The sequence below is a fragment of the Erigeron canadensis genome, chromosome 6 (genome assembly GCF_010389155.1).
Source record: "Erigeron canadensis isolate Cc75 chromosome 6, C_canadensis_v1, whole genome shotgun sequence".
NCBI lineage: Eukaryota > Viridiplantae > Streptophyta > Magnoliopsida > Asterales > Asteraceae > Erigeron > Erigeron canadensis.
Window position 1 is genome coordinate 32111810 of NC_057766.1, and position 25013 is coordinate 32136822.

The 25013-nt window shown below is 33.0% G+C and overlaps 4 protein-coding genes and 1 long non-coding RNA gene across 6 annotated transcripts; all 5 read right to left on the bottom strand.

The window, feature by feature from the left end:
• Positions 1 to 2187: 2187 nt before the first annotated feature.
• LOC122603243 (protein trichome birefringence-like 19) lies at positions 2188 to 5558 on the bottom strand. The gene is made up of 2 exons (XM_043775901.1): positions 4994 to 5558; positions 2188 to 3152 (listed from the first exon to the last, which is right to left on the bottom strand). The coding sequence occupies exons 1-2, from the start codon at positions 5477 to 5479 to the stop codon at positions 2334 to 2336; spliced, it is 1305 nt and encodes a 434-aa protein (XP_043631836.1). The 5' UTR covers positions 5480 to 5558; the 3' UTR covers positions 2188 to 2333.
• Positions 5559 to 9292: 3734 nt separating this feature from the next.
• On the bottom strand, positions 9293 to 13541 carry LOC122604712 (BRCT domain-containing protein At4g02110). The gene is made up of 8 exons (XM_043777583.1): positions 13419 to 13541; positions 13182 to 13315; positions 12938 to 13085; positions 11882 to 12028; positions 11292 to 11438; positions 10339 to 11172; positions 9942 to 10121; positions 9293 to 9852 (listed from the first exon to the last, which is right to left on the bottom strand). The coding sequence occupies exons 1-8, from the start codon at positions 13539 to 13541 to the stop codon at positions 9682 to 9684; spliced, it is 1884 nt and encodes a 627-aa protein (XP_043633518.1). The 3' UTR covers positions 9293 to 9681.
• LOC122606056 lies at positions 11150 to 11956 on the bottom strand. The gene is made up of 3 exons (XR_006324786.1): positions 11882 to 11956; positions 11292 to 11438; positions 11150 to 11172 (listed from the first exon to the last, which is right to left on the bottom strand). It is a non-coding gene; the product is annotated as an uncharacterized LOC122606056 (long non-coding RNA).
• A 1758-nt stretch (positions 13542 to 15299) lies between the features above and the next one.
• On the bottom strand, positions 15300 to 19253 carry LOC122603290 (protein FLX-like 2). Of its 2 annotated transcripts, none has more exons than XM_043775959.1 (5): positions 19063 to 19253; positions 16813 to 17390; positions 16509 to 16654; positions 16307 to 16413; positions 15300 to 16123 (listed from the first exon to the last, which is right to left on the bottom strand). In XM_043775959.1, exons 2-5 carry the CDS (start codon positions 17370 to 17372, stop codon positions 15458 to 15460), a joined length of 1479 nt encoding a protein of 492 aa, XP_043631894.1. In that variant the 5' UTR covers positions 17373 to 17390; positions 19063 to 19253; the 3' UTR covers positions 15300 to 15457. The 2 variants fall into 2 exon arrangements, with proteins under 2 accessions (XP_043631894.1, XP_043631893.1); XM_043775958.1 differs by having other exon boundaries at positions 16307 to 16416.
• Positions 19254 to 23301: 4048 nt separating this feature from the next.
• On the bottom strand, positions 23302 to 24675 carry LOC122604713 (stemmadenine O-acetyltransferase-like). Its single transcript, XM_043777584.1, has one exon. It carries the CDS (start codon positions 24673 to 24675, stop codon positions 23302 to 23304), a length of 1374 nt encoding a protein of 457 aa, XP_043633519.1.
• Between the last annotated feature and the right edge of the window lie 338 nt (positions 24676 to 25013).

Below are 25013 nucleotides of genomic sequence, written 5' to 3' on the forward strand. Positions count from 1 at the left end.
GAGTTTTCTACTAAAAAAGGTTTAGTCTGTCACATTTTGGACGCCAAAGTTGTTCCTATGGAAATGTGTCCACATGCAAAAGTATCTGTTTTGTCCACTTCTTTTTTGTCCTTTTAGAGTATAATATTAATATATTTGAAGTAAAGGAACGCCTATTAACATAGAAAGCCTTGTTCCATGAAAAGTAAAGAACCATTTTTAATGATTACTTCGCCACGTGTCGCCATGAAAAGTAAGGGGCGCCTCATATGCGAAGGCTTTGCTCCTGATAGCCTTATATCCCTCTACCAAACTCTTTTATTTGAGGGTTTCTTACTTGACTTTTATTTGTAGCAACTGAAACTGCAGTATTATACAAAACTGTTGTTGTTATTGTTGTTGTTCTTGCTAGTGTTGTTGCCACTGTTGCTATTTTGTTTAAACTTGAGATTAATTTGTGTAATTGGTTCATTGGGCTTCCTATATGCATAATTGGTTCACTAGGCTCACGATTACTCTAGGTGTGATGTTTAAAATGTTTTCTTTTCCTTTTTTTTTTTTTATCCTATATGCATAATACGGAGTATATGATATCATCATGTTGAAATTTTGCAATGGAACGAATTATCCGGTGCATGGCATTGAGGTATAAGTTCTTAGACATGAGGACAATATTGTACAGTTATAACTTTTTTTTGGTTTTTCCATTCAATCTAACTCAAGAATATAATTAACATTTTCTTTTCTTTTGACTTGAGAATGTCTTTTAAATATGTAATTTATTTTATTCTTCTTTCCTGTTCAATCCTATCATTTTTTTTTTCCTTCTAAATTTTAACTCGAGAATGCAGTGTTAGTGACAAGGAGATTTGTTTTTTCACAATAAGTCAATATATTTGCGGGTGATCACCGATATTTAACTTTTATGTATGAGTAACTTTTCTTATTTAGATAACAACATATACTAGATATCCTGTTATTTAGGAGTAATCAAAAACAAAAAGCTAACTACTTATTGGAGTAAGTATTTATTAAAAAGCCCATAGATTATTGATTCTTGATTACTAGTAAACTTTAGAGGTAAAGTAAATTCCTAATAATGATAGACTAGAGATAAGTTAAATAACATTCTCAAGAAATGAAGTTAAAATATATATCATTTTATTGAACCAATTGAGTCAATGAATCAATCTCCCACAATCTTATCAATGAACTAGTTTCATGAGGTTCATGAAACTTTGTCATGCTAAATACCCAATGAAACTTCGACATTAAGCCTAATTGCGCGCACTTTATATAGATAATTTAGAAGTAAAATTATCAGAATGGTTGAGATGTGACAATGCTTAGCGTAGTGGCTTGTAGCCTAGTATATGTCATATTGTAGGGGCTTATTGTGAGACACCCATTTGATTTAATTGAGATGCACTGCCCAAACCCCTACCGGCTTCACCACTGCTCTTTGCTAGGAAGATAAAAACAGATATAACTACTTGAACTATACTAATACTATATGCATATGGCTTCCAAGGGTAAATATTAAATAAGTGGTTTTACAGATGTAGAGGTGCTAAAAAAAATTGGGTTTTGGAAAAAATCGGGTAGAAAACATCGTGTATTTGAGAAAACAACAGGAACACTATGGTAAAAAAAAAAAAAAAACGAGTCCACATTTACCAAAAACCAGTTTGAAACTGGTTTGGATTCGAGTCGATTCGATTTTGGCAAAACTTGGTTTTTGGGCACAACTAAAAAGATGTATAAAGAAAGTGCTTATAAAACATATGAACAATTTATAAGGGGTTTCTATAAGCAATTCCAAACACATTACATGAGATTGTTGAGCCCACTTGAGTTGTCAAATACCTTTTGGGGGTACAAGTGTAACTGTGAAGACAGATATTATCATAGGAGGAATATTATGGGCCATTACATGATTGGACTTAATTCCTTTACATACATACATTCATTCATCCATTCTCTTGTTTACTATGTACATTTATAACTATCATGAGCAGTAAATGATAATCATTTGACACTCTTGAAATATTTGTTCAAACACATGGACCAGATACAAACTTTAAAATATAATTAGATGCATTCCTACTTCAAAATCTATCAAGGAAATTTGACAATGCATATTATGGGCTTATTCAGATTAACCTTTAAAAATACATGCCCTAAATCTTTCTACATTTTGTGCCAGTATAGTTGTATATTTATAGTTATTATATAATTACTCTTGAAATGTTTGCTTAAACATATATATGGACTAGATACAATTCTAAGAATACTATACTTACATCTTTGAATCAACTGCCAAGTCTTAATTTTGGAAAGCTTGTATGAGAAATTCATCTAAGGTTCAATTTTGTGATGTTCCTCTGAGGTGCCTTTTCGATAAAACCGTCTCCTTCCATCTTCAGCATTTCAAGCAAGAACTCGTTCCATGTGTCCACTGGTCCGGGCATACACCAATGGACACAATCCGCAAAACTTTTATTGTCACTAGCTGGATGTCCATAATGGTTTGGATGTCCATCAGGCCTCATTATCATTGCATCACTAGTGTCCAGCAACCTAAGTTTTAAGCCCCTTTTTTCTCCTTCTTTCTGTGCCGCTTTGAACTCATTTACTTGAGTTTGGTACATTTGTAACTGGTACCCGTCCAACTTCATCTCTTCTGACGTGTAAGGTCTTGTCCTTACGCAATTCCCTCCGTTATTATAAACTCCATTCTCAAAATGTTGCGGTGAATATGACCTTAGAAATGCTAATCCTGTATAGTTTTGACGATTTAGAAGGGTAGTAAATGTTGTTTCAAATGCCTTTTGGTAAGCAAAGTACACGGTTTGCTCTGTAATATTTGCTTGATTGCATAAACGACATCCCACAAGTTCTCCTTTTTCGTAGTACATATATGGTCTATAAAACCATTGTCCAGCCGAAAATATGACAATGTCTAAGTTTTGTAGCTGAGATGTCCATACATCATCTGCCTCGTCTAAATAGAGGTTCATTAAGCTGTTACGAGTGAAATTCTCTGGACTGGGATCACGAACTTTCATCAATAGAGGAGACCAAAGTGCTACGATTGTAAAGTTGTACGTAGGAAACATCCATCTCCTGAATCTTGTATCGTTTGTATGTGAAACATCGATGGGATATGCTTCCTGTTATCAATAGGGTATATATCAATATTAGTGGCTAATTTGGGTGTTTAACCAAGGTATACACTACTAATACATAAACATTAGTTATTCATTACCCGCTACTTTTTACTCTTTGTTACATTTGTATTTACTGTATAGGATATACATTAAATACACTTATAACAAAAACTGTTTAGATTAGTGAAAAGACGTTGACCACTTGGTCTTAAATTTGGACCCAACTGACCTTCTTGAATGGAAAGTAATATTAGTACCACAACTGTTGATTTATTTACCATACATATGCTTTACAGACTTATACAGTATGTTATAAAATTTGTACCGTGTTTTAAACAAATCATTTTTTTGGTACCAATATCAATTCCCTTCTTGAAGGGACTAACGCATTACATATATAGACGTATCAAAAAGTAAATTGAGGTAAATCTAAAGCCTAAACATAAAAAATTGGTGCCATCATCATTTGAATGCTTACTACGTTAAACCTTCCTATCTGAACCAGTGAAACGTTACAAATAGTATTTGTGTTGACTTTTAAAAGTCTTCAATAGAAAGTTATTCTCTAAACGACTTTCATTTCCTTTTGACAATATTTGATATGAATAATTTCATACTGTTTTCTTATCTTTTAATGGCATCTAATTAACTTTTTTAAGCATCTTATATTCTTACCTATTTTTATTTCATCTGTTATATCTTTCCATTTGTTTTTTACTTGAAACAAGAAACGTTACACTTACTCTCTACTTGCACTTTAACAAAGACTTCACCTTTTTCTTGTCATTTTCTCTTTGCATAAAAACTTTATAATCTTCTGTTGTTTTCCTCTCATACTTATTACATTGAAGCATCCAACTTTAGATATAATAATTTATATATATTCAATTAGTTTGTACACTTACTCTATGCCCCATCTATTATTTGGCCTAACGACCCTTTCAACATTTAAAACGGATACTTCATCTTTCCAGCTACATTATGACTTGCTCACTTGATATAAGCTTTGGCTTTATTGTATCATTATCAATTCTTTATCAAGATAATAATTGACATTAACACTATTAATAATGCCGTTGGTTGTCATTATCTTTTCTATTCTGATGATCGGTTAGAAGGTCTCTCTCTTAATCATCTGTTTTTGGCTCTTGTATTAACATTTGATACAATCACCTCTCTTTCATGTGGTAGGGCTAGCTCCACACACATACATAATAATTGGGCATTAATTAGTACAAAAATTAGTAAAAATTAAATTAAGCACAATCAAAAGTTATCCATATATAGCACTGACATGTCTTCACAGCAAAAACCTGTTAGGTGGGCACCAAACGGGCTTTCGTATTGGTGGCCACCTAATAAGTTTTTGTGTTGTATATGATAAGACATATCATTTTAACACTATTTGACGTGTGATCGAGTTATCTCGAAAACTACTTTGATACAAACTTATCTATAATCTATGTGGTGGTTCATTTGTACATATCTAAGTCTAGAAATGCTGGACCATATATCAAAGGGTATGGTCTTGAGACTATATATTCATATAGACAAAATGCAAGATAACAAGAATAATACTTATCAATGTGTACCACCACTAGCTTTTGCTTTCAAAGTAAAATAATCTGCCCCCACCATTGCAACTGTATAAAGTAAGCCTATTTGTCATTTTTTGTATATATGTATCTATTTTGTTATAATAGTAATAATATTAAACCGCCAGCTTTGAATGATAAACTAGTTATTGATCAATATGCATGCTGATCGATGATCATATATATTATGTTACTATATATGAATTGGAATCATATTTATATATTATGAAAATTAATTAATTAACTTACATTAGCTAACATGCAAACCAAAGATTGCATTTGGTTTCTTCCAACCGAGTCTCCAATAAAGGCCAAGCTTTTCCCTCTAACAATCTCCAAGAACTCAACCGCGTCGAATTCAGGCAAATCACATTTATCAGGCTGCCATCTCCACTTGATGAAATCGGTATCCGGCCTACCATATTTCATACAATTTTGTCTATCATCAATAATGCATTTTGTTTCATTTGTGTAGTATATTTCCTTCTCATCATCAAGAACCCAAGTCCCTTTAAACAAATTACATTTGTTATCATCGGTAGTCGAGTTTCCTGACGACGTGTCCGGGCTAATCGACCCGAGGTTCGGAAAGTTTCCAATGTAAAGATGGATTGTGATTAAAAGGGCTAAGGTTAAGCTTGGAAGGATGAAGTGTTTGGAAGTGATGAGTGGTTTGTGAAGAAGGTTGTTGTTATTGCCATTGGTGGTAGGAAGTTCAATTGGATTGGCCTTCATTGGTTGAAAGTGGCCAATATTGAGTTTGAAGTGCTTTATATATACTCACTCAAAGTATTGATTGTGACAAAATATTAGTAAATGAGCAAATCATTACCCTTTAGTTTTAATAATTGAAACATGAAATAAAACTTCAAGAGAGACCTCTTTTATGGTTATATATATATGAACTGGCTAGGAAATTATCACTAGCCTTCTAAGGACAAAGTTGGAGAATAATATGTGTGTTAATTCCATTTCTCCCCACTATAAGATGATAAAAGTAGATTATGTTGTTAAATTGAGAAAGGGTAATGTGGTAATTACGCAAAAGAGTATTTTAATTGTGTATTGGACGACACAAGTCATAGCAGACAGAAGCATATGTAAGACCAACTTATGTATGATTACTTACTACTAACTCTCACATGGTCAATATATATAGTTTATATCTCGACATATGTTCTTGCCAGAGTTAAATGGTTTGTTTTCATGTACGTGGCTACTGCTTCAAGGCATTGTATTCCGTGCTTCACTTTGTGTATGTATATCGAGGTTGTACCTTTTGAGGGTTAAATACGATATATTATTGCCAACGCCCTAGTCTAATTTGTTAGGGAGATGATAATTATACCACATATTTTGATTAATTTTACATACTATATAGTTTTTATAACAATATGTATAAATGAATGATGCAATAGTGTGGTAAATTTTTAAGTTGTATGGTACAAATATCATTTTTCAATTGATTAGGATGGGACAAGAAACTTTGTAGAAGTCTCGGGTTCAACCTTGAACACGGATGATACTTAGGTAGTGTAAAAAGATTAGAGTAACATCCAACCATTCTCAAAAGAAAAATAAAAATCATATGTTATCATCTTCATAAAAAAAAAATTTGAATAATATATTTTACAATTTCTTTTAAGATGACTGGGATAACATATTGTTAGGCGTATTAATGTTACCCTTATATTAAGCATCATCTTGGGTTGTTTGAGAAAAAAAGGTTTAGAAACAAAGTTAACTTGTATATACTTGTATCAAAAACTTACTTTCTCAAGTAAAAGTCTTTTATCTAATTATAATTCTTTGTAAACTATAAGATATGTTTGGCAAAAGTAGTTGTAACTAGTAGCTGTAGCTTCTAGTTGGAATTATAAACTGTAGCTTTTAAGCAAAGCTGTTAGCTAGAGCTTTTACTTTTTAAAATTGTATGGTATGGTAGCTGTAGCTGCAGCTTTAAGATGAATTTGTGTACTTTTAATGACAAAAAGCTTCATCGAAAAGCTAAAGCTCCTGAAACGCTACTTGAAGTAGCGTTTCATTTTGAAGCTTTTTCTTTCAAATAAAAGCTAAAGCTAGTTGTATTCAAACAAAGCTTTTAACACAAGAGGAGCTTTTTGTTCAAAATTAAAAGCTAAAGCTCTCCAAAAACTCTTGAAAAGGTCTTGCCAAAAATAGCCTATAGCTATTACCGTATCCACTAAGTCAATTTATAGTTACTGGATTAACATGTGTACACTTGATTACAACTATTTCATATACTATTTATAACAAATTTAATATTTACGGGCACTCGTGTTTGGATTTTTTAAAGGATAATCAAACATAAACTGACTGACTGGCAGACATACAATATGGAGACTAATATAAAATAGAAACGAAGGAATCTCTGGCTTTAAAAAGTGCATATGTTGTGTACAATTTTATATCTGCATACATATGGTCAATCATGACATTGGTTTTTCTTTGTAAGGTGAGGTGAGGTAACTTCCTTTCCCATGTTCCTTGCCAAATCAATTCCATACATTGTAGATAATTGCTTGTGGCCAAAAACTTCATCATGTTGGAAGATTTTAGCCACCTTCTAAAATATCTTGTGACTTACTCATTTAACTTTATTATTATATATACGTTTGATAAAAGAAAAAGAAAAAAAGAGTGTATATATTTACTTCAACTTCTAACAAATACCAACATAAAAAATAAAAATAAAAAAAAGAGAAGCTGGTTTGTAAAAAATGGTGTCTCATCACTTCTCAGAAGAGATGAAAAGTGAGATGGTTTGTCAGAACGAGATGAAAAACTAAGTTGGTAAGATATGTGTCTATCATTTCTTTGTTTTATTATCAATTTATGTGTGTGAATATATATTGATATATGTTTATAAATTAATTAAATACAAATTGATGAGAAAAGAAAATAATATATATATATATATATATATATATATATATATATATATATATAAAAATGCATTAGTGATATAATGACATAAGTGAAGCGAAAAGGAATTAATAATTTTAGAGAAATGCAAGAGCTATATTTAACGTGTATAAAATAACTTGTACATTTCATATTAAAAGTCCACCCCTAATTTTCATGATAAATGTATAAATAATTTATGCACCTTAAACACAGCCCTAAGGGCTGTATTTAACAAACCCCATAACTTTATTGAGCCTCAGCCTTATAATATAGTAACATTACATTCATAAAAAAAAAAAAAAAATTCACCCTCTGAATTTGTTAGTAAAAAAGATGTAATTAGCTCTTATGATTATCAATGGAAATACCCTTTCAAGTTTTCAATCTTTTAAATCAATGAACATTAAAAAGACGTTTTTTTTTTCTTAAATATAATAATTCATTCATTGTATCCTATCGATGATAACAAACGTTTAATTCACTACGGCTGTCGGTGAGAATATGAACTTTAACATGTTGTTTAGATAATCTCTATACTAATGATTTTATATTATGTCATTTAAATATGTTTTATTAGCTGGAGAAAATCCTTTTCAGCACAATTAATATATGTATTCATTGTGGCTCAGAAATATTTATGATTTAGCTTTATTCCAATTTTATCTAAAAGTGCAAGATTATTACTCAAAAGCTTTATGATCATGATAACTATTATCTATCGAAAAACAATGACGGGCAACGGCAATACAATATTACAATTACGCATTAAAAGATAGTAAGATACCATAAATCAATATAGATCGATGTGTCTCTTAACGAACGGGACCTATATATGTAAGCAGAATATGAATCGCATATTTTTATACTTTTAAATCACGATAAGATTGAGAATTGATCGTTGTTATATGTGACTTACACAATGTTAGATTGTTAGATACAACTTTAAAAGTTGTTATTAATTTATGTATTTTTAATATAATCTTTAAAACTGTATTCAGCTCGTGTGATTTATACTTTTGACTTTTGAGCATATTACTCTTTTAAACATTAAGAAATTTATTGCATAATCAATCATGTTATACAAGTAATAAGAATAGATTTGTGAAACAAATCTGTTGGGTGAGAAACTGAGAACTAGTTACTGTATGTAATATCAAATTCAATAACCCTTCCTCTATTATAATATTACTGTGTAAATCATGTTATCTATAAATGAGTCATTTATTTTGCTGTTTTTCAATAGGAAAAAAGAATATGTAAACTATACAATTTTTCATTCCCTCCGATAAATCATGTCTACTCATCTACTCAACTTGTTATCTAGTATAACCAACTTTGTTTTTTAGTTATGTAATGTAAGCAACCGGCTAGAAAAGGTTTCATCCAGTTATATTTAATGTATCTGTATTTGTATCATATCATACTTCACCCCACAACCAGAATCAAAATCCCCCTTCAATTTTTCTCCCTTTTCTCCAAGAACAAGAAGATGAACCCCAAAACGATGAAATTATCACAGACCCAATTCATAAATTTTTCGAATAAAGGCGCAATACAAGATCGATAACTTAATTAGTATTGATGTTCATTGAGCTTGGTTCCTTCGAGATAGCAACTTGCCATGGCATATCAAGCAAATATAAATTTCAGATAAGCAATGCTACAACTAGAGAGACAAACAACTCAAGACGCCATAGATTGAACTAGGTCGAGCTTTTGAAGCTTTGCAAGACACAAGCCAACAGTTAGCTTAAACCGCTTTTCAAGAGCCCATCTACATGATGGGTTGAAAAGCATCCAACAGTGCTCGAGGGACTCATTTCAATAGTGATATCTAACAAAATTGAAGTAGGCAGCTTTGAAATGACCATACTCTAAAACTGAAATCGTTTATGGCTTGGCTTACAGAGTAATATTACTAGATCCAAAGAGAGATTGGAAGAAAATTAAATGAAACCAATGTGTGCTGACCTGTCTATATCTAATAACAGTTAAAATGTTCTTAAATTTCAATGGACATACCGCATACGGAGATCCTTGCACTGGACACATATCCATGGATTTTGTGGAGGATCCAAGCAATAGGAATGAACACAGCTGAGATCACAACTGTAACATCTTATTAGCAATTCTGCGGGCTCACACAAGAAGCAGTGGTAGCAAACTGGTCCTGGTGGTGGCTGCAAGACACAAAAATCACCCAAATTCAGTCATGCATGATCCAATAAATATTTATCAGTAGTTGAATGTAATAAAATCAAAGGTTCACCATCATCTGATGTGTGGGGGCTTGGCCATAAGGAAGAATGTATACATCCATAGCTGCATGATTGTGCGGAAGTGTTTGAGAGTATATTTTCTGATCAGAAGATACGGCATCCTCCATCTTTCGTATGCTACAAAAACTGGCCTTGCACAAGGGACATGTAGAAACCCTTTTTATTGAAGCCTGCAAGCAAAAAGGCAGGGTGAATATAAAGATAAGCCAAAAACGAAAGGCATGAAGATTGAAGACGGGTATTCAATAAAAAGAAACTTGTATCAATTCTTTTAATCTAAGAATCAGTCAAGTGTCACCTTGTTTGTCTTGCACAATATGCTTTTTGTGTTCAAAATAAATTGCATATATATGTAAAGCATAGTAAATAGACAAAACTGAATGATACCATATGATCTGCCCAATTCTGTATGCATGAAAAACAAAAGCGATGCCCACATGGCAAAACGCCTCTAGTTGAGCTAAACTCTGTCCAGCAAATAACACATGATAGGGGCACTTGTGTGGACAATGTGGGGTCCTTTTCCCTTATGTGAGAATCATCTTCATTGCATTCAGGATCTTGAAGATTAATAGTACCCAAATCTTCAATATTTTCAGAATCCTCCAAGATCAGATTTCTCCTTTTTGGTTGATCATGAAGATTAGAACTATCCAAATCTTCAACATTTTCAGAATCCTCCAAGATTAAAGTTCTTCTTTTTGGATGATCATGTCTAGTTTCATAAGATCTCCTGGTTTCATGCCTCCCAGAATACTTCGAAGGTTCGCCAATTTCAACATCTTTGCAGTGAATTTCTATATGCTGAAAGTCTTTTTCAGAATCTGAAGAAGTCTTTAACTTGTCACGCATATTCTTACGCATCAGCCTATGATTTCCTTTAGAGGATTCACATATGGCAGTGGTTTCCTTTGTTCTATCCAAATCTTCAACATTTTCAGAATCCTCCAAGATTAAAGTTCTTCGTTTTGGATGATAATGTCTAGTTTCATAAGATCTCCTGGTTTCATGCCTCCCAGAATACTTTGAAGGTTCACCAATTTCAACATCTTTGCGGTGAATTTCTGTATGCTGAAAGTCTTCTTCAGAATCTGAAGAAGACTTTAACTTGTCACGTATATTCTTACGCATCAGCCTATGATTTCCTTTGGAGGATTCACATACGGCAGTGGTTTCCTTTGTTCTATTCACTCGTTGTGTTGGGCAAAAAAAACTTGAGTCCTTAGACATAAGAAAAAGATACATAGTAAAACTTCAAAAAGAAGTATAATTATAAAAATGTCATGGATTCATGCCTATACAATTCATGAGACTGACTAATTTACACATACATAATTTACCTCTATTCTTCTCAAGCCAAATGAAGGAGACTCGGGTAAATCATATTTATTTGCGAGCGAGACATCCTGCCTAGCGCTTCCCTCATTGAGTTTTATCTTTGCTCTATTAGAACTTTCCTTATTTTGCCTGGCCTCAGAAAGGGGGTTCTACAGTGAAAATAGCATGCAAAGTGATCAGTGGACACCAAATTATATTTCCGAAAAACACACCAACCAAGCCATCAGGTACATCAAATATTCAAAACAGGTTTACTTGATTTATTAACAGACATGAGAGCAGTGAAAAAATATGATGCTGAAAGTACTAAATGGTCAAAAGATGTTTTGCTAAGTCATGAACAAAAAGGTAAAAGGAACATAATTTTGGAAGTTAAAATGTATCACATGTCATTGAGATCTTTTGAACTGGGTATAGAATATGTTTTCAGTTAGGGAATCAGCTTAAAATTTTTTGTTAATTGTTATACTCATATATTACATGTGCTATGCAGGGGACTCTCTTTTAAATCATTTACATCCTTGAATGAGTTGACTCTTACTGATACAGACAGAATGCTTTAATGCCATTCACCAAACCAAACATACTTTACCTCTATTCTTCTCAAGACATATGAAGGAGACTCGGGTAAATCATTATCGTTTGTGAACAAGCCATCCTGCTTCGAGCTTCTTTTCTTGAGTTTTCTCTTTGATCTATCAGAACGGTCCTCATTTTTTCTCGCATCAGAAAGGCGTAACTACATTAAAAATACTATGCTGTGATCAGTCAACATATAGCCAATAACGTATCCATCTAGGCTATCCACTATCCAGTCCAACATCGAAACAGTTTTAGATTTATCAATGGCCATGATGGTGGGGGAAAACATTATGATGATTGTACCGAAAAAAAAGTAGCTATCATCAGTCATACTCGTACTGGGTAATGAACAAATAAAATGGAAGGAACCGTGTGCCTAATTAATTTGTGACAAGTTACATTTTTACTTCGTAGCTATATGTATAAGAAAAGCCGTGACCTTTTGTTTTATAACAATATCATAGAGTTTTAACATTTTTACTTATATAGTTATAGCATGTCCTGGATATCTTTTAATCCAACAATATAATATTTTTCTAAGATCAAATGCATTCTTTGTGGTAATACTCGATTCTATATGCTAGGCATATGTGGTACATCATCAGAATCAGTTTCCAAAACAGTTCATGTCCTTCTACTAGTATTCTAACAGACAATCTTCATGCAGCAAACCAAGCACCCACACATTATACTAAACATAGTTGGCTCCTGCTAAACACAAACTAAGTACCATACACATGGCCCTGACAACAAGTATAACCCAGCTTTGCATAATAAGGCAGAGCATCTTAACCGAGATATAAAAGCATCCAATTTGTTCTTACTTTGAGGGATATACTAAACCTATATATCACCATGTTAACCATACACAGCCTATAGTAAATACCGAGTAAAAAATTTACAGACTACAAAAAACAAATTCCAATAATGAATTCATATCATCTCCTAAATATATCGAACCATCTAGATTATGTTAAACCTAACTAAAGTCTGGCAACACATTCATATATATCAGAAACATATAAAACCTCAAAGTTCAACAACCGTCAAAAAAATCAAATCTAACCTCTTTCACCAACACGGAATCCGTCCACAATTCATCACCATCATTATCATCATCATAATTACCAGACTCTACATCAATCACTGTTGTTTTAGAAGAAACAGCAGCAGCTCCCGGAATCTCCAAACCAAAAGGTCCCTTGACACACCCACTGCAAAAATTCTGAGCTTGTATTACCCAAAAACATATAAAACAACTATGTATATATGACCAGCATTGCAAACAATACTATACTAATATAATATACCATTTTTTCATATACGGTCTTTCCGAGACACGCCTCCCTTGTTTAACACAATCCTCGATCCATCGATGATTTACCACAATTATATTAAACTTCCTAGCAAATTCATATTTCTTTCCTTCAAATTTACAACACACCTAAATCAATTATCAGCATTTTAACTCACATAAACATAGGGAAATATATATATATATATATGAAACAATTAATAAATAGATAATAATTTATATATAAAGTTACCAAGTGAGAAATGGAAGGATTCAAAGAACCAACATAACCAGCACCGGATTGACAAATTAATTTAATAATATTAAATTTCTCTGCCCCATGGTAGCCACTAACTGTAGCGACAACCGTATCCATAATTCGATTATATAATCCTAAATTTAAAAATAAAAATAAAAAAATTAGGGCTTCAGACAGGCACAATTTGCTATGTATATATATATAAGATCAATTGAAAGCATCAATTGAAATATAATTAATACGTATATATATATATACACACACAGAGAGAGACCTGTTAGAAGAGCCGGTGAGCAGACCCTTTGGTTAGTAGGTGGTGAGACGGTGGCGATGAGGATTAGCGGGAAGTTTGAAAATTTTGAATTGTAAATGTCAAAATGTGTTTGTACGAACGTTTTTATATAAAGTAAAAGTCTTTTTTGTTTTTTTTTTAAAGTAAAATTTCATTCGCTCTCACCCGACAAAACACACCGGCGGTGCTAAGTTACAATATTTACAACTAACTATAATAACTTAAATTAGTAATATTCTTATGTTAAAAGTAAAAGCTAACCAAATAATGATTAAAAGTTTACTAGTCCACAATAGTAATAAGGTAAAAATCATGGACACATTGTGTATTTATAAAGTAAAAAGGTTAATTTGTAAAATAAAATTAAAATTTTCTTTCTTGTTGTATAAATGATGGTTGCACATTCTATTTTCCCAACTTTTAAATACTTAAACATAAAATTATAATCGAATCAGTCGGTATGTTAAACTAACTCCATTTGAATCAAATACATATACTCTTTGCTTAACAAGAACCGGAAAAAGATCTTCCATTTATCTACTTATACATAGCTTAGTTTAAAAACCCCATCCAGGCCAGATCGTCCCATGCTTGGAACCAATATGTAAGAGGTAAATCGAGTTGATTAAGTGACAAAGCGAAAGAGTGGTGTCGACTGCAATGATCGAATGCCTAACCTAATCTTATGTAAATGACAAAGTTGTTCACATTTTAACAAACTCAAGTACGCATCCGGGGGTAAGAAGAAAAAATATTCTATATGATATAGCAAGACCGTATCATGTAATGCATATAACTATCAATCATACTATAATCTGGTGGCAAAGAGTCATGTTTTCTTACAAAAGGTCACACGTTTGGATCCTGCCCAAACTAATTATCATGTTTGTGATCATGTAAATGGTTGGAACCGACCACGTGGCAAAAAACTAAAAACTAGTAAAGCCTCCAAAAATAGCAAGCAATCCCTAAACACCCGAACGGAAAAAATTTCCTCCTTACATGTTTATGTAATGCATGACAGATACGAGCACATAACGTGTGTGGCATTTCTTGTAGTAAACCACTCGAGAAGCCTCTGACACCATACCATGACCGGAGTGGTAGCAGCTGTGTGTTATGAACTTATGATCATCACGCTGGTTTGTGTTTCTTAAGTATTAAATATCTGTGTAATCCTTTAGCGTAAACAAAGTTTCAACATTATTGTTTGTTACTGTGGTGCCTACCTGTCTTTGTTCAATAATCTATCAAGCATAAACAATGTTTCACCATGATTGTTACTGTGGTGCTTACGTGTGTTTTTTCAGGGAGGCATATGTAACCACTCCAAACACTCAAGGCGATTAATTCTAAATTAACACTATTATAGTATTATAAAGGAGGGTGGGTCGTGGGTGTAGTGAGTATGAATACTGAGATCAACAGGCCAGGGCTGGGTTCAAACGCAGTTGTACAATTTCTGGACTACAAGTTATAATCTGGAAGGTAATAAATGATCCAGAAGTCCAGAACTTTGGCTTAAGTTCGATATTCGTATTTTAATGCAATAAAACTGCTTGAAACATGTAAGAGATAGAAACTGCAATAATGTTACGTATTTCGGCAAATTACTTCCAAGAACGCAACCTCATAATTGTAAGTAGTACATCTCTTTATACCTTACAACATCAACTGAAAAGATCACTGGCAAATAGTAAAAAATCAAAGATTAAGTTTGCATTCCAAAACAAGGCCAAGCTTATCTGCGACCAGGGTGGTGGCCAGCTGCTGGTGGTGGTGGTGGCGGTGGCACCTGTGCTCCCTGAAAACCACCTCCAGCATGAGCAGGTTGTGTCGTCGCTTGGCCTTGGTGCCCAGAAGGTGAATCATAGCTGGTTCCTCTATGCATCTCGTAGCCAGGTCCACCAAACTGCGGGCCTCTATGTGGGTCATAAACGGGACCTCTCTGTGCATCAGAGTTGAATCCACTACGTGCATCATAGCCACTTCCATCAGGTCTTTGTCCATCATACCCTGTTCCACCAGGTACTCTATAAGGATCATAACCAGGCCCAGCAGGTCCTCTATGTGTGTCATATCTCTGGGGGTCATAAGCTGGTGCATTAGGGCCTCTTTGTGTGTCATAAGGTCCACCAGGTCCTCTTTGTGGATCATAGGCAGGCACACCATGACCTCTTTGTGGATCATAGGGTGGCACATGTCCTCGTTGTGGGTCATAGGCTGGCACACCGGGTCCTTTATGAAAACCAGGACCTCCCTGCATATCATAGCCTGGGCCAGTAGGTCCAGGTCCTCTGTAAGCATCATAACCAGCCCTCACAGCAGCAGGTCCAGATTGAACTCCAACCGGAGTATTCCCATCAGCAGTTGCAACAGTACCACCTCCTGGGAGTGGACCACGCCCCTGTCATTGAATGTGTTGTTAACATGTACTATAAGCTAGAACGAAGCATCAAAGACATAGGGCATCCATTTCACCCTTATTTCATATCGCCGACTCTCAGCCACAAGCAAATACAGTAATGGTTCAACGGATAAGAAATCAAACCAAATAAAAGCAAGAAGGAAACAGAAGAACTCTTCTAACCTGGGGTACACCATAAGCATCATCATAAGCATTTTGTCCAACAGGATAATGGACAGAAGCTTCTTTGTCATTGTGCCCAGGAAAGCCAGCATAAGGGACAGGTGCAGCTGCTATATGAGTAAGAAAATATTAATGCAGTTACAAAATCCTTGCAGGAAAAAAGATACACATGTATATATATTTAGCAAATAAAATCATATACCAGCTTTCTTGTCATTTTCAGCATGTTTCTTCAATTCTGCTCGAAGCTTTTCCACCTCGCTTGCCATAGTCATATAGTTCTTTTCCATCACCTGAAGAGATTCAAGATGATCGTTGTATAATTTCTTCTCATAGTCATAAGTTGCCCTGAAAGACCCCAGAACCAAAGGTACTTGATTCATTAAATTCACAAAATACTTTGTTCTCATCTAACGTTCAAGAGCAATGCAATCTTAAAGTATTGTCAAATCAAATACTATAGTACTAAATATTAGAATATTACAACACAAGAATAGATAAATTACCTACAATGCTGATACTCTTGCCTAAGGTTCTCAAGTTCTGACATCAGAGCAGGAATCTGCTGCAAATCCATGTGAACCCTCTGATGATCATCATTTAATTGCTGCACTCTTGAAACAAGTTCATCCCGAGCTGAAAGCAAGCTCTGTGCCTCTGTTCTAGCCTTGTGAAGTTCCAACTTAAGTGGCTCTGCACCTTGGAGATCTGCTTCCATTTTCCCAAGTTTATCTAAAAGAGCCATTATTTGCTGTTCTCTCTCAGATTTCACAGCTCCTACATGATTATGCAACATTTGCAGTTCATGCTGTATGGCGGCAAGATCTTGCCTCAAAGTCCCATGAGTAGCAGCAAACCTCTGGTTTTCTGTTGCAAGTTTCTGCATCTCGACATGCTGTGCAGCAAGCTTCTGTTCCATGACTTCCGGGTGTGGCAGCATATCAAACGGAGGAAATCCACCACGTTGAGGATGCATTTCAGGAGGAATTGAATCAAGATGTCCCATTCCGGGGCTAGGAAGAGGACGCCTATAAGGATGAGGAGGAAGTCTACCCTTACTTGCCATTGTAATTAAAAGTTGACCCTAAGACAGACCGACATCAATAATCAGTATCAATCCGAAAACTATCTGAACTTTAAAATAACAAATTTTCATGTAAGAGTTCCTTTCATATATATTTCAAATCAACTTGTACGCTAACACATAAACATAACAAAAGCAAATCAGAGCGGAGAGCTTCCAATAATAAATAAATAAAAGCCACAATAGTGAGAAATAAAAACCAAACAATTTAAATCATGTGAAATTACTCTTCATCATGGAAGTCCATACAGCCCAATAAACACATTGAAACGTTTCTTTAAATACTATGATGTTTGTCGGCATCAACAAGGATTTATCACCCGATTATAAGATGGGATTAGATGAAGAGTGGGAAGCTCCAGATTTTGTGAACATCAATCAAAACTAACCCTCAAAAATAGCTGAGACAAACTTTACTAAATCCGACTAACATTATTAATACTCAGCCTAATTTATGATGCCTTCAAAGAATATGTATGGGGTTTTTGTATCTGTATCCCTCAGAGCTGGTTAAACAATCCTTCAATAAATATTTGTCATGAATGAACAAAAGCTTTTTATTCTGAATGTGGCATTCCTATAAACATATAAAGCATCGTGTCCCTTAATGAAAAACTGTTACTTAAATAATGCTTAGCCACATCCCTTGGAAAAATCCATAATACCAAGTAGGTGTATATGGCTTATTATTGTCTGCAATATAGAAGCATGATACGTAAAGCACACAGGTAACCATAGCAACATAAACCACTAACAAACTTAAGCCTTTCAGAATGAGAGCAACACCAATATGGAGAAAACATATAAGTCCTCTGTTTGAGGCTAGCCAAGATTTATCATGTCGCTCCAGGGCAAACATGAATAGCTAAGGACCGCAAAGAATAGAATTCAAAAATGTTCTACTACTTTTAAACCTAAAAAAAGGCCTAGTTTGATGCTACACATATAGTACGCATCCTGGACAGCGAGCAAGAGAAGTATGAACTCAGAAGCCGATACAGATATAAACCTTGTTAAAGCTACGTATAGTAACTTCGGCATCCCCCATACCGATTATATGACGTATATCATATAATGCACAGCCTCATTGATTTGTAAACAAAATAATGCCCGCATTCCAAGTTAACGACATGCCAAAGAGTAATCAATGAAGATACTACCTACTTTAGCCTAAAATGACTTTGTATATGAGTGTGCACTAAAATGACTCAAAGCACCATATTCAGTATACGTGAGATAATATCTACACAACAACATTACGCCACACATAACACTTATACACTTTACAAAGTTGCACGCTATGCAATACGTTATTTAGACCTTTTGTGTACGACTAAACATTTGTGTGTACATATCACCCCCTACGATATATCGGTCAATACAAGAATAAAACCAACATTGGAGATATAATTCTAATACTGAGACCAGCTTATAATCAACAGTGACCTAAAATACTTGCAATTAATCAATCATGCCTCCAAATTCAAAAAGTTACAAACTTTATCAGTCTAAAACACATTGCAGAAACAATTATTATATTATAAAAACAAAAACCAAAACTTTATAATATATAATAACTAGGTCAATACTGAAATATATATAGATATATATATAGGGGAAAAAGAATAATAACTCTAATAGAATCGAAACCCTAGAATGAAGTGGAAAATACCTTTGGATGAATTGTTAAATTTAATGGCGGAGATTGGTGATTACGGCAGTTTGATGGTGATTACACACGGTTGGTAAATTCATGCCCTGATTATTTGGGGCGCCGTTATGAAGGTTTACACGTTAGGATCGGGGTACCAAAGGCAAATTTTAGTCACAGCTAACTAGTGATGTACGGTTAAAAAACTAAATCGTATGCGGCCCATTAGGATCCGATGTTAACGCACATCAATATATTTGAACTAGTACTACGTGCAATAGTAGGGACGACGGTCAAGTAACGTCGGTGATAGTATTATTGATGGTATGATGGTGTTATAAATTGATGTAAAAGTGATAGTGAAATATTTAAAAGATAAAGCTTAAATTATTAATTATTTAGAGTGTAAATTAATTCACTAATGGTAAATTGGTAATTTACAAAACTTTTTTCATAATCAGTATTTATTAATGGTAATTTAGTACTTTTGTATTTAACCATTTTCTAATACTTTTTAAAAGGGGTTGATAATTACAGTATTATAAAGGGGTATAAATAAACATTATGGTTTGGATTAATACAGGTTAACGGTTTAATTCTCATCTCATACAAAAGTCAAATGTCTATTTCTACCATTTAAATATATAAGTGTTTAAATATATTGAAGCCTAAGACCAGTGAAAGACGACAGTTGATAATTCTTTTTTACTCCCTCTGTCACACTGAAAGTATCATATTTTGAATTTTTAAAGTCTTTATTATTCAACTTTGACGGCGAATAGTGACTATTGATGGTATTAATGCAATACGACAACGATCTGGTGATGACGGTGACTAGTGATAGTGACGGTTTCAAGCTATGTAAGAATTATGATATATATTAGTTTATTAGAGTAAGCGAAAGAAAGTACCCGCGCATTGCGGCAGTGAGATGGTGTGGTGATAGGTCATAGGAGGTGATAAGTCATAGAGTATGATAGCCAAATATTTTAGCCGTACGGGCTCCGCCCTCAGAATTAAAAATTCGTTGAAAGTATATCGAATGACATCCCTAATGAAAAAGTATGAAATTTTAAGAATACCCATACAATATTTATAATTTATCGATATACAGTTTCTGAGATAAAATATTTTAAATGAATTAGAGAAATAAAATGATTTATGGAGGAAAGAGAAAAAAATGAGTGGTTGAGATTTGAGGAAAATAAAATGAGTAGTTGAGATTTAAGGGTATTATAGGTATATTAAGTAAAGATGTTTAAATTAGTGAATAAAGAAGAAGAATATATTAGGTATTTCAAATTCTTAATTGAGATTTAAAAAAAGGTGTTTCTCCTTTATAATGTATTATAGATATAGATTATAGATATAGATTAGTATTAATTTCTTATAAGAATTTCCTAAAAGTGAGTTCATAAAAGACAATTAGGTCATTTCTAATGTTTCAATTTTATTTAATTACAAAGGAAAAATGATTAGGTTTTTACAAGGTAGTATAGTTATGTTCATAATAAAATTAATTTTAACATGAAATAACTAAACAATTTTAATGTGATAATGGAGTAAATTTATGCCGTCAAAATATATATATTATTAATTGGAAAGGACATAAAATGACATATATATATATATATATATAATGAAAAGTTATACTGAGAATTTTTTTTTTGCGAGAACCTTTGAAAACTTTTCAAATCAAATCTAACTGTTGATTACTCTTTACATGAAATTGTTTTTTGATTGTTTATAGAATAAATTATGTGTGATTTTGAAGTTTATAATTGTGTGGAGGCATGGATTATCATCCGTTATACAATTATGTAGAGATTTAGATTCTTGATCACATGTGCACGAATATTGTTATGATCACATGTGATCGACTTGCATACATGTGATCATAGCAATATTCGTGCACATGTGATCAAGAATCCAAATCTCCACATAATTGTGTAACGGATGATAACCCATGCTCCACACAATTATAAACTTCAAAATTACACATAAGTTATTCAGAAAACAATCAAAAAACAATTTTGATGTAAAGAATAATCATCGGTTGGGCTTGATTTAAAAAGTTCTCAAAAGTTCTCGCAAAAAAAGGGTTCTTAAATATATATATATATATATATATATATAGACTTTCCTTATTTTGAAAACCATTTTTTTTAAAACCATGAGAACTTTCAAATTATGTATTGGATCACATTTTTTTTTGTTCATTCACATGTGAAATGATATAAAAAAGTATGTTGTAAAAGAAATTTTTTAAAAAACCTTCAAAATAGTCTTTTGTGAACTTATGAATCAATATGTTTACGTTTTCGTTCACATGTTAACAAATGGGTATATATAAGGTTTTGAAAAAAAACTTTTTTCTACAACATGTATTTTTATAACGTTTCACATGTGAATGAACAAAAAAAACATGTGATCTGATACATAATTCAAGAGTTCTCAAGATTCTTAAAAAAAAAAGAGTTCTGAAAATAAGGCTCCCCTATATACATATTCTTTTAGATAAATTTTATGTTGCTAAAACATGTATATCGGAAAGATTAGCTCTAAATCATGAGTTGTTTTTAGTGTTTTTTCTTTTGAACATTATGAGTTATTTTTGTTTAATAATAGTTTGTTTTGAATACATGATAAAATTGAAAGATTTTATGTTTTGTAGTTATTCAAAACAAATAGGATGAAACAAAAGAAATTAAAGGAAAACAATTTTTAAAAAAGTTAAAAGATCCATTTGCAACTACAAATAAAAAATAGAGTTTTGTTAATGGCAGCATTTCCGTTAACGTGCTTAAGAGAGCTGTATATTTGTCATAAAACTCGACGGTAAGCTTTTGATATGTGAAATGCAAATTTTTTTATTCAACTTTGTCATAAAACCGATTACTTTTTATTTAAACCCAACAATTATATTCAAACCTAGTGGATTATTGTTTATATACATAGAGATAATAGTTCTAATTGGTTGATCTAATCTACTTGGCTTTTTATATATAAAAGGTGTTATTATATATATATATATATATATGGCTACCACTACAAAGAGAAAAAAATAAATAATGTTTTAATCTAGACCATTGAAAATAAACCAATAACTTAATCTCTACCATTAAAACTAAAAGTCAACTTTGATGGTTAATTATGGCAATAATGCATTAATCCATAATTAAAAAACCAATATTAGTTATAAATAAATAAATATAATATAGATAATAAAGGTGCATCAAGTTGGCATTCAAAAAAAATTGCATCTCCATGATAGATATATATATGTTATCCAAAAGAAAAAAAAGAGTTTGTATAAGATCCAATTAAAACATATTGAAAATTTGATTCTAATTAAAACCTAATATATAAAAAAAGAGAAAGTGATGTACCTTTTTGATTAAGATATATAATAAATCTTGAATGGGTTTATATTGATTTGGATTTAATATTCAAGTATCCAAAAGAAAAAAAAGAGTTTGTATAAGATCCAATTAAAACATATTGAAAATTTGATTCTAATTAAAACCTAATATATAAAAAAGGAGAAAGTGATTTACCTTTTTGATTAAGATATATAATAAATCTTGAATGGGTTTATATTGATTTGGATTTAATATTCAAGTAACTCTCTGTCATAAATCGTGCTTTGTTCTGTGATCGTCTCATGTTCAGTGATTCCTATTGAGTTTAGATTTACTTAGGAAAACGGATGAGGGTGATGATGGTTAACTTTATCAACCGTCAATTTAAAATTTTAATGCACGAGTAAATAACTTTATATAAAATAGTAACTAAGACAAGTATAAGTATAATTATAAAATAATTAATTGGGATTGACGAGTTCGGTTAACGAATTGATAAAATCCAACACGAACCTGACCTCATATCAATATCGAGTTTGAAATCTCAATTTAAATCTGTCAATCCGTAAACCCAAACTCAACCCAACCGCCAACCTAAAAAAAATGGGTTCACAGGTTAAATGAATAGGTTAATTGAATTCAAGTCATATGAGTTGATGAATTGGTAGATTAGCGGGTTGGCTTCAGGTCATATGGGTTAGTGCGTTGACCCGGTCAACGACCGGGTATTGATCTAGTTATAAGGTGGTTGACTTTAAAAAAATTTATTTGGGTTGAAGTCTCAGTTATCACGGTTAATTAATAGGGAATTTTTTACATATATATAATATGTTCATATATGAACGAAGTTGTACAGATCAAAGTTATATGATATATTGAGTAAGTATGCACTAATAAATTAACCGAAAAATTGTTGGAGCACAGCATTGTGCTCAAACTTGTGCATATTATCAAGACTCAATGTAACCCAAGCTTCAATTCCATCATCCCAAACTGAATCTATAAGAAAAACACCATAATTGTTATAAGGATTACCAGTGCAACAAACCCATATGGGCTTTCCCCAACCAAAATCATTTCTAGTAAATCCAAGTTTGCACCAACTGTTGAACTTGAAGATCCTTACAGGATCATCACCATCCTTCTGATCCTCAGTCATATATTTGTTCCTTTCTGTGAAATTACGTGTTGCTATCTCAACCCGATTTTCACCTGTTAGCATCTTCAAATACTCACTATCAATCTTCCCAAACGATACCCTCAACTTTGTCACAAGACAAGCCATGTCTTCCAATCCATTTTGATGTGCTATCGCTGTCGTAGCCATTTGTATAAGATTGCCAAATTGATAATTTTGTAATGAAGGGACCATCTTTTTTCTAAAGTTGACAACATGGGAAGCAACCGAGGCTTTACAGTCATTGAAAGCCTGGGTCCCAAATTTCCAGATCAAAGCGGTTACCACCTCAACCTTTGAAGGTGGTTTTTCTTGCAGCTTCATTGTGCTCATTAATTGGTATTTCAATTTGTTTATCGTTAAGGAACTGAAGATAAACCGTTTTGTTACATGACTCTCTGATTCTGCAACATGAACTTTTGGACCCTTTTGGTTCTGACTGCACGTATGTGCAGACTGATCATCCATTGGAGGGAACAAAACCGCCGAATCAAGAAATGGACGCGTCAATACTGGACTAGAATTAGTACTCTCAGTCGATAATCCTTTGGCTGTCGCGAACCAATGGCTTACAAATGATGAAAAACTACAAGCATCCCCTATTTTATGCAATGGAGATACACCAACTACAATTCCACCACAATTAAAGATATTAACTTGAATGGCTAATGGTTCATCAGCAGAAAATGATGGTAATTCAGCCACCATAAGTTTCTTAACTTGTTCAGTAGTTGGATTATTTTTAACAAAGTCAGAAAGACTAGATTCATCAACTCGGGCCACCAAGAACCGAACCCCTTCATCAGTACAGTCAACGGTGTTACCGTCCTTGGATAACCTTCCAGCCAAAGGATAGAAGTGAGTTAAGGTGTTGGAGAGTGAGGTTTTTAATAGAATGGTCATATTGGAGGGTGTTAATACGTTGGTGGATTGATTATGATCATGATCAATATTACTATATGAGTAGCAAAGAATGAAAGGGAAATAACAAGGAGGCCAGCATTGATCAAGGCAGGACAAGTTGTAGGTTTTGAGGTGTGAAGGGGTTAGGGAAGATGGCCCAATAAGTTCTTTTGACAATATAGTCACCTTCATTTTTCAGCCAAAGCTAAAAATTATAGGTTGATTAGAAATTGTGTGTATGTGTATTATAAATCCAAATCTCTGTGATCTCAAATTAATTAATTATTATGTGATCTTATATTAAGACTGTGATCTCAAATTGGATCTGCTGCTGAAAATGAAAAAGTATTTGATTAATTACCATATGCATGTGACGTAGTACTGGCACGTACATTAAATTAAAAAGCACACAAAATTGTTCGAATGACATTATTATGTATTACAATTTATTTATCATTTTTAATTTATCACTCCATCCATTATTTGTTTTAACAATTCCAACATACTGTAATGAAAAGTTTGATAAATTG

Bases quoted from the DNA above. Each gene is read 5' to 3' on its own strand.
- LOC122603243 (XM_043775901.1), bottom strand. From the start codon at position 5,479: ATGAAGGCCAATCCAATTGAACTTCCTACCACCAATGGCAATAACAAC. The intron at 3,153-4,993 runs GTAAGTTAATTA...TATTGATAACAG, and splicing joins TGGTTTGCATGTTAGCTAAT to GAAGCATATCCCATCGATGT.
- LOC122604713 (XM_043777584.1), bottom strand. From the start codon at position 24,675: ATGAAGGTGACTATATTGTCAAAAGAACTTATTGGGCCATCTTCCCTA.
- LOC122603290 (XM_043775958.1), bottom strand. From the start codon at position 17,372: ATGGCAAGTAAGGGTAGACTTCCTCCTCATCCTTATAGGCGTCCTCTT. The intron at 16,655-16,812 runs GTAATTTATCTA...GGGGTCTTTCAG, and splicing joins CAAGAGTATCAGCATTGTAG to GGCAACTTATGACTATGAGA. The intron at 16,417-16,508 runs GTATATGATTTT...TTACTCATATAG, and splicing joins TGAAAATGACAAGAAAGCTG to CAGCTGCACCTGTCCCTTAT.
- LOC122604712 (XM_043777583.1), bottom strand. From the start codon at position 13,541: ATGGATACGGTTGTCGCTACAGTTAGTGGCTACCATGGGGCAGAGAAA. The intron at 13,316-13,418 runs GTAACTTTATAT...TAATTGATTTAG, and splicing joins ATCCTTCCATTTCTCACTTG to GTGTGTTGTAAATTTGAAGG. The intron at 10,122-10,338 runs GTATCATTCAGT...TTTTGCTTGCAG, and splicing joins AGAATTGGGCAGATCATATG to GCTTCAATAAAAAGGGTTTC.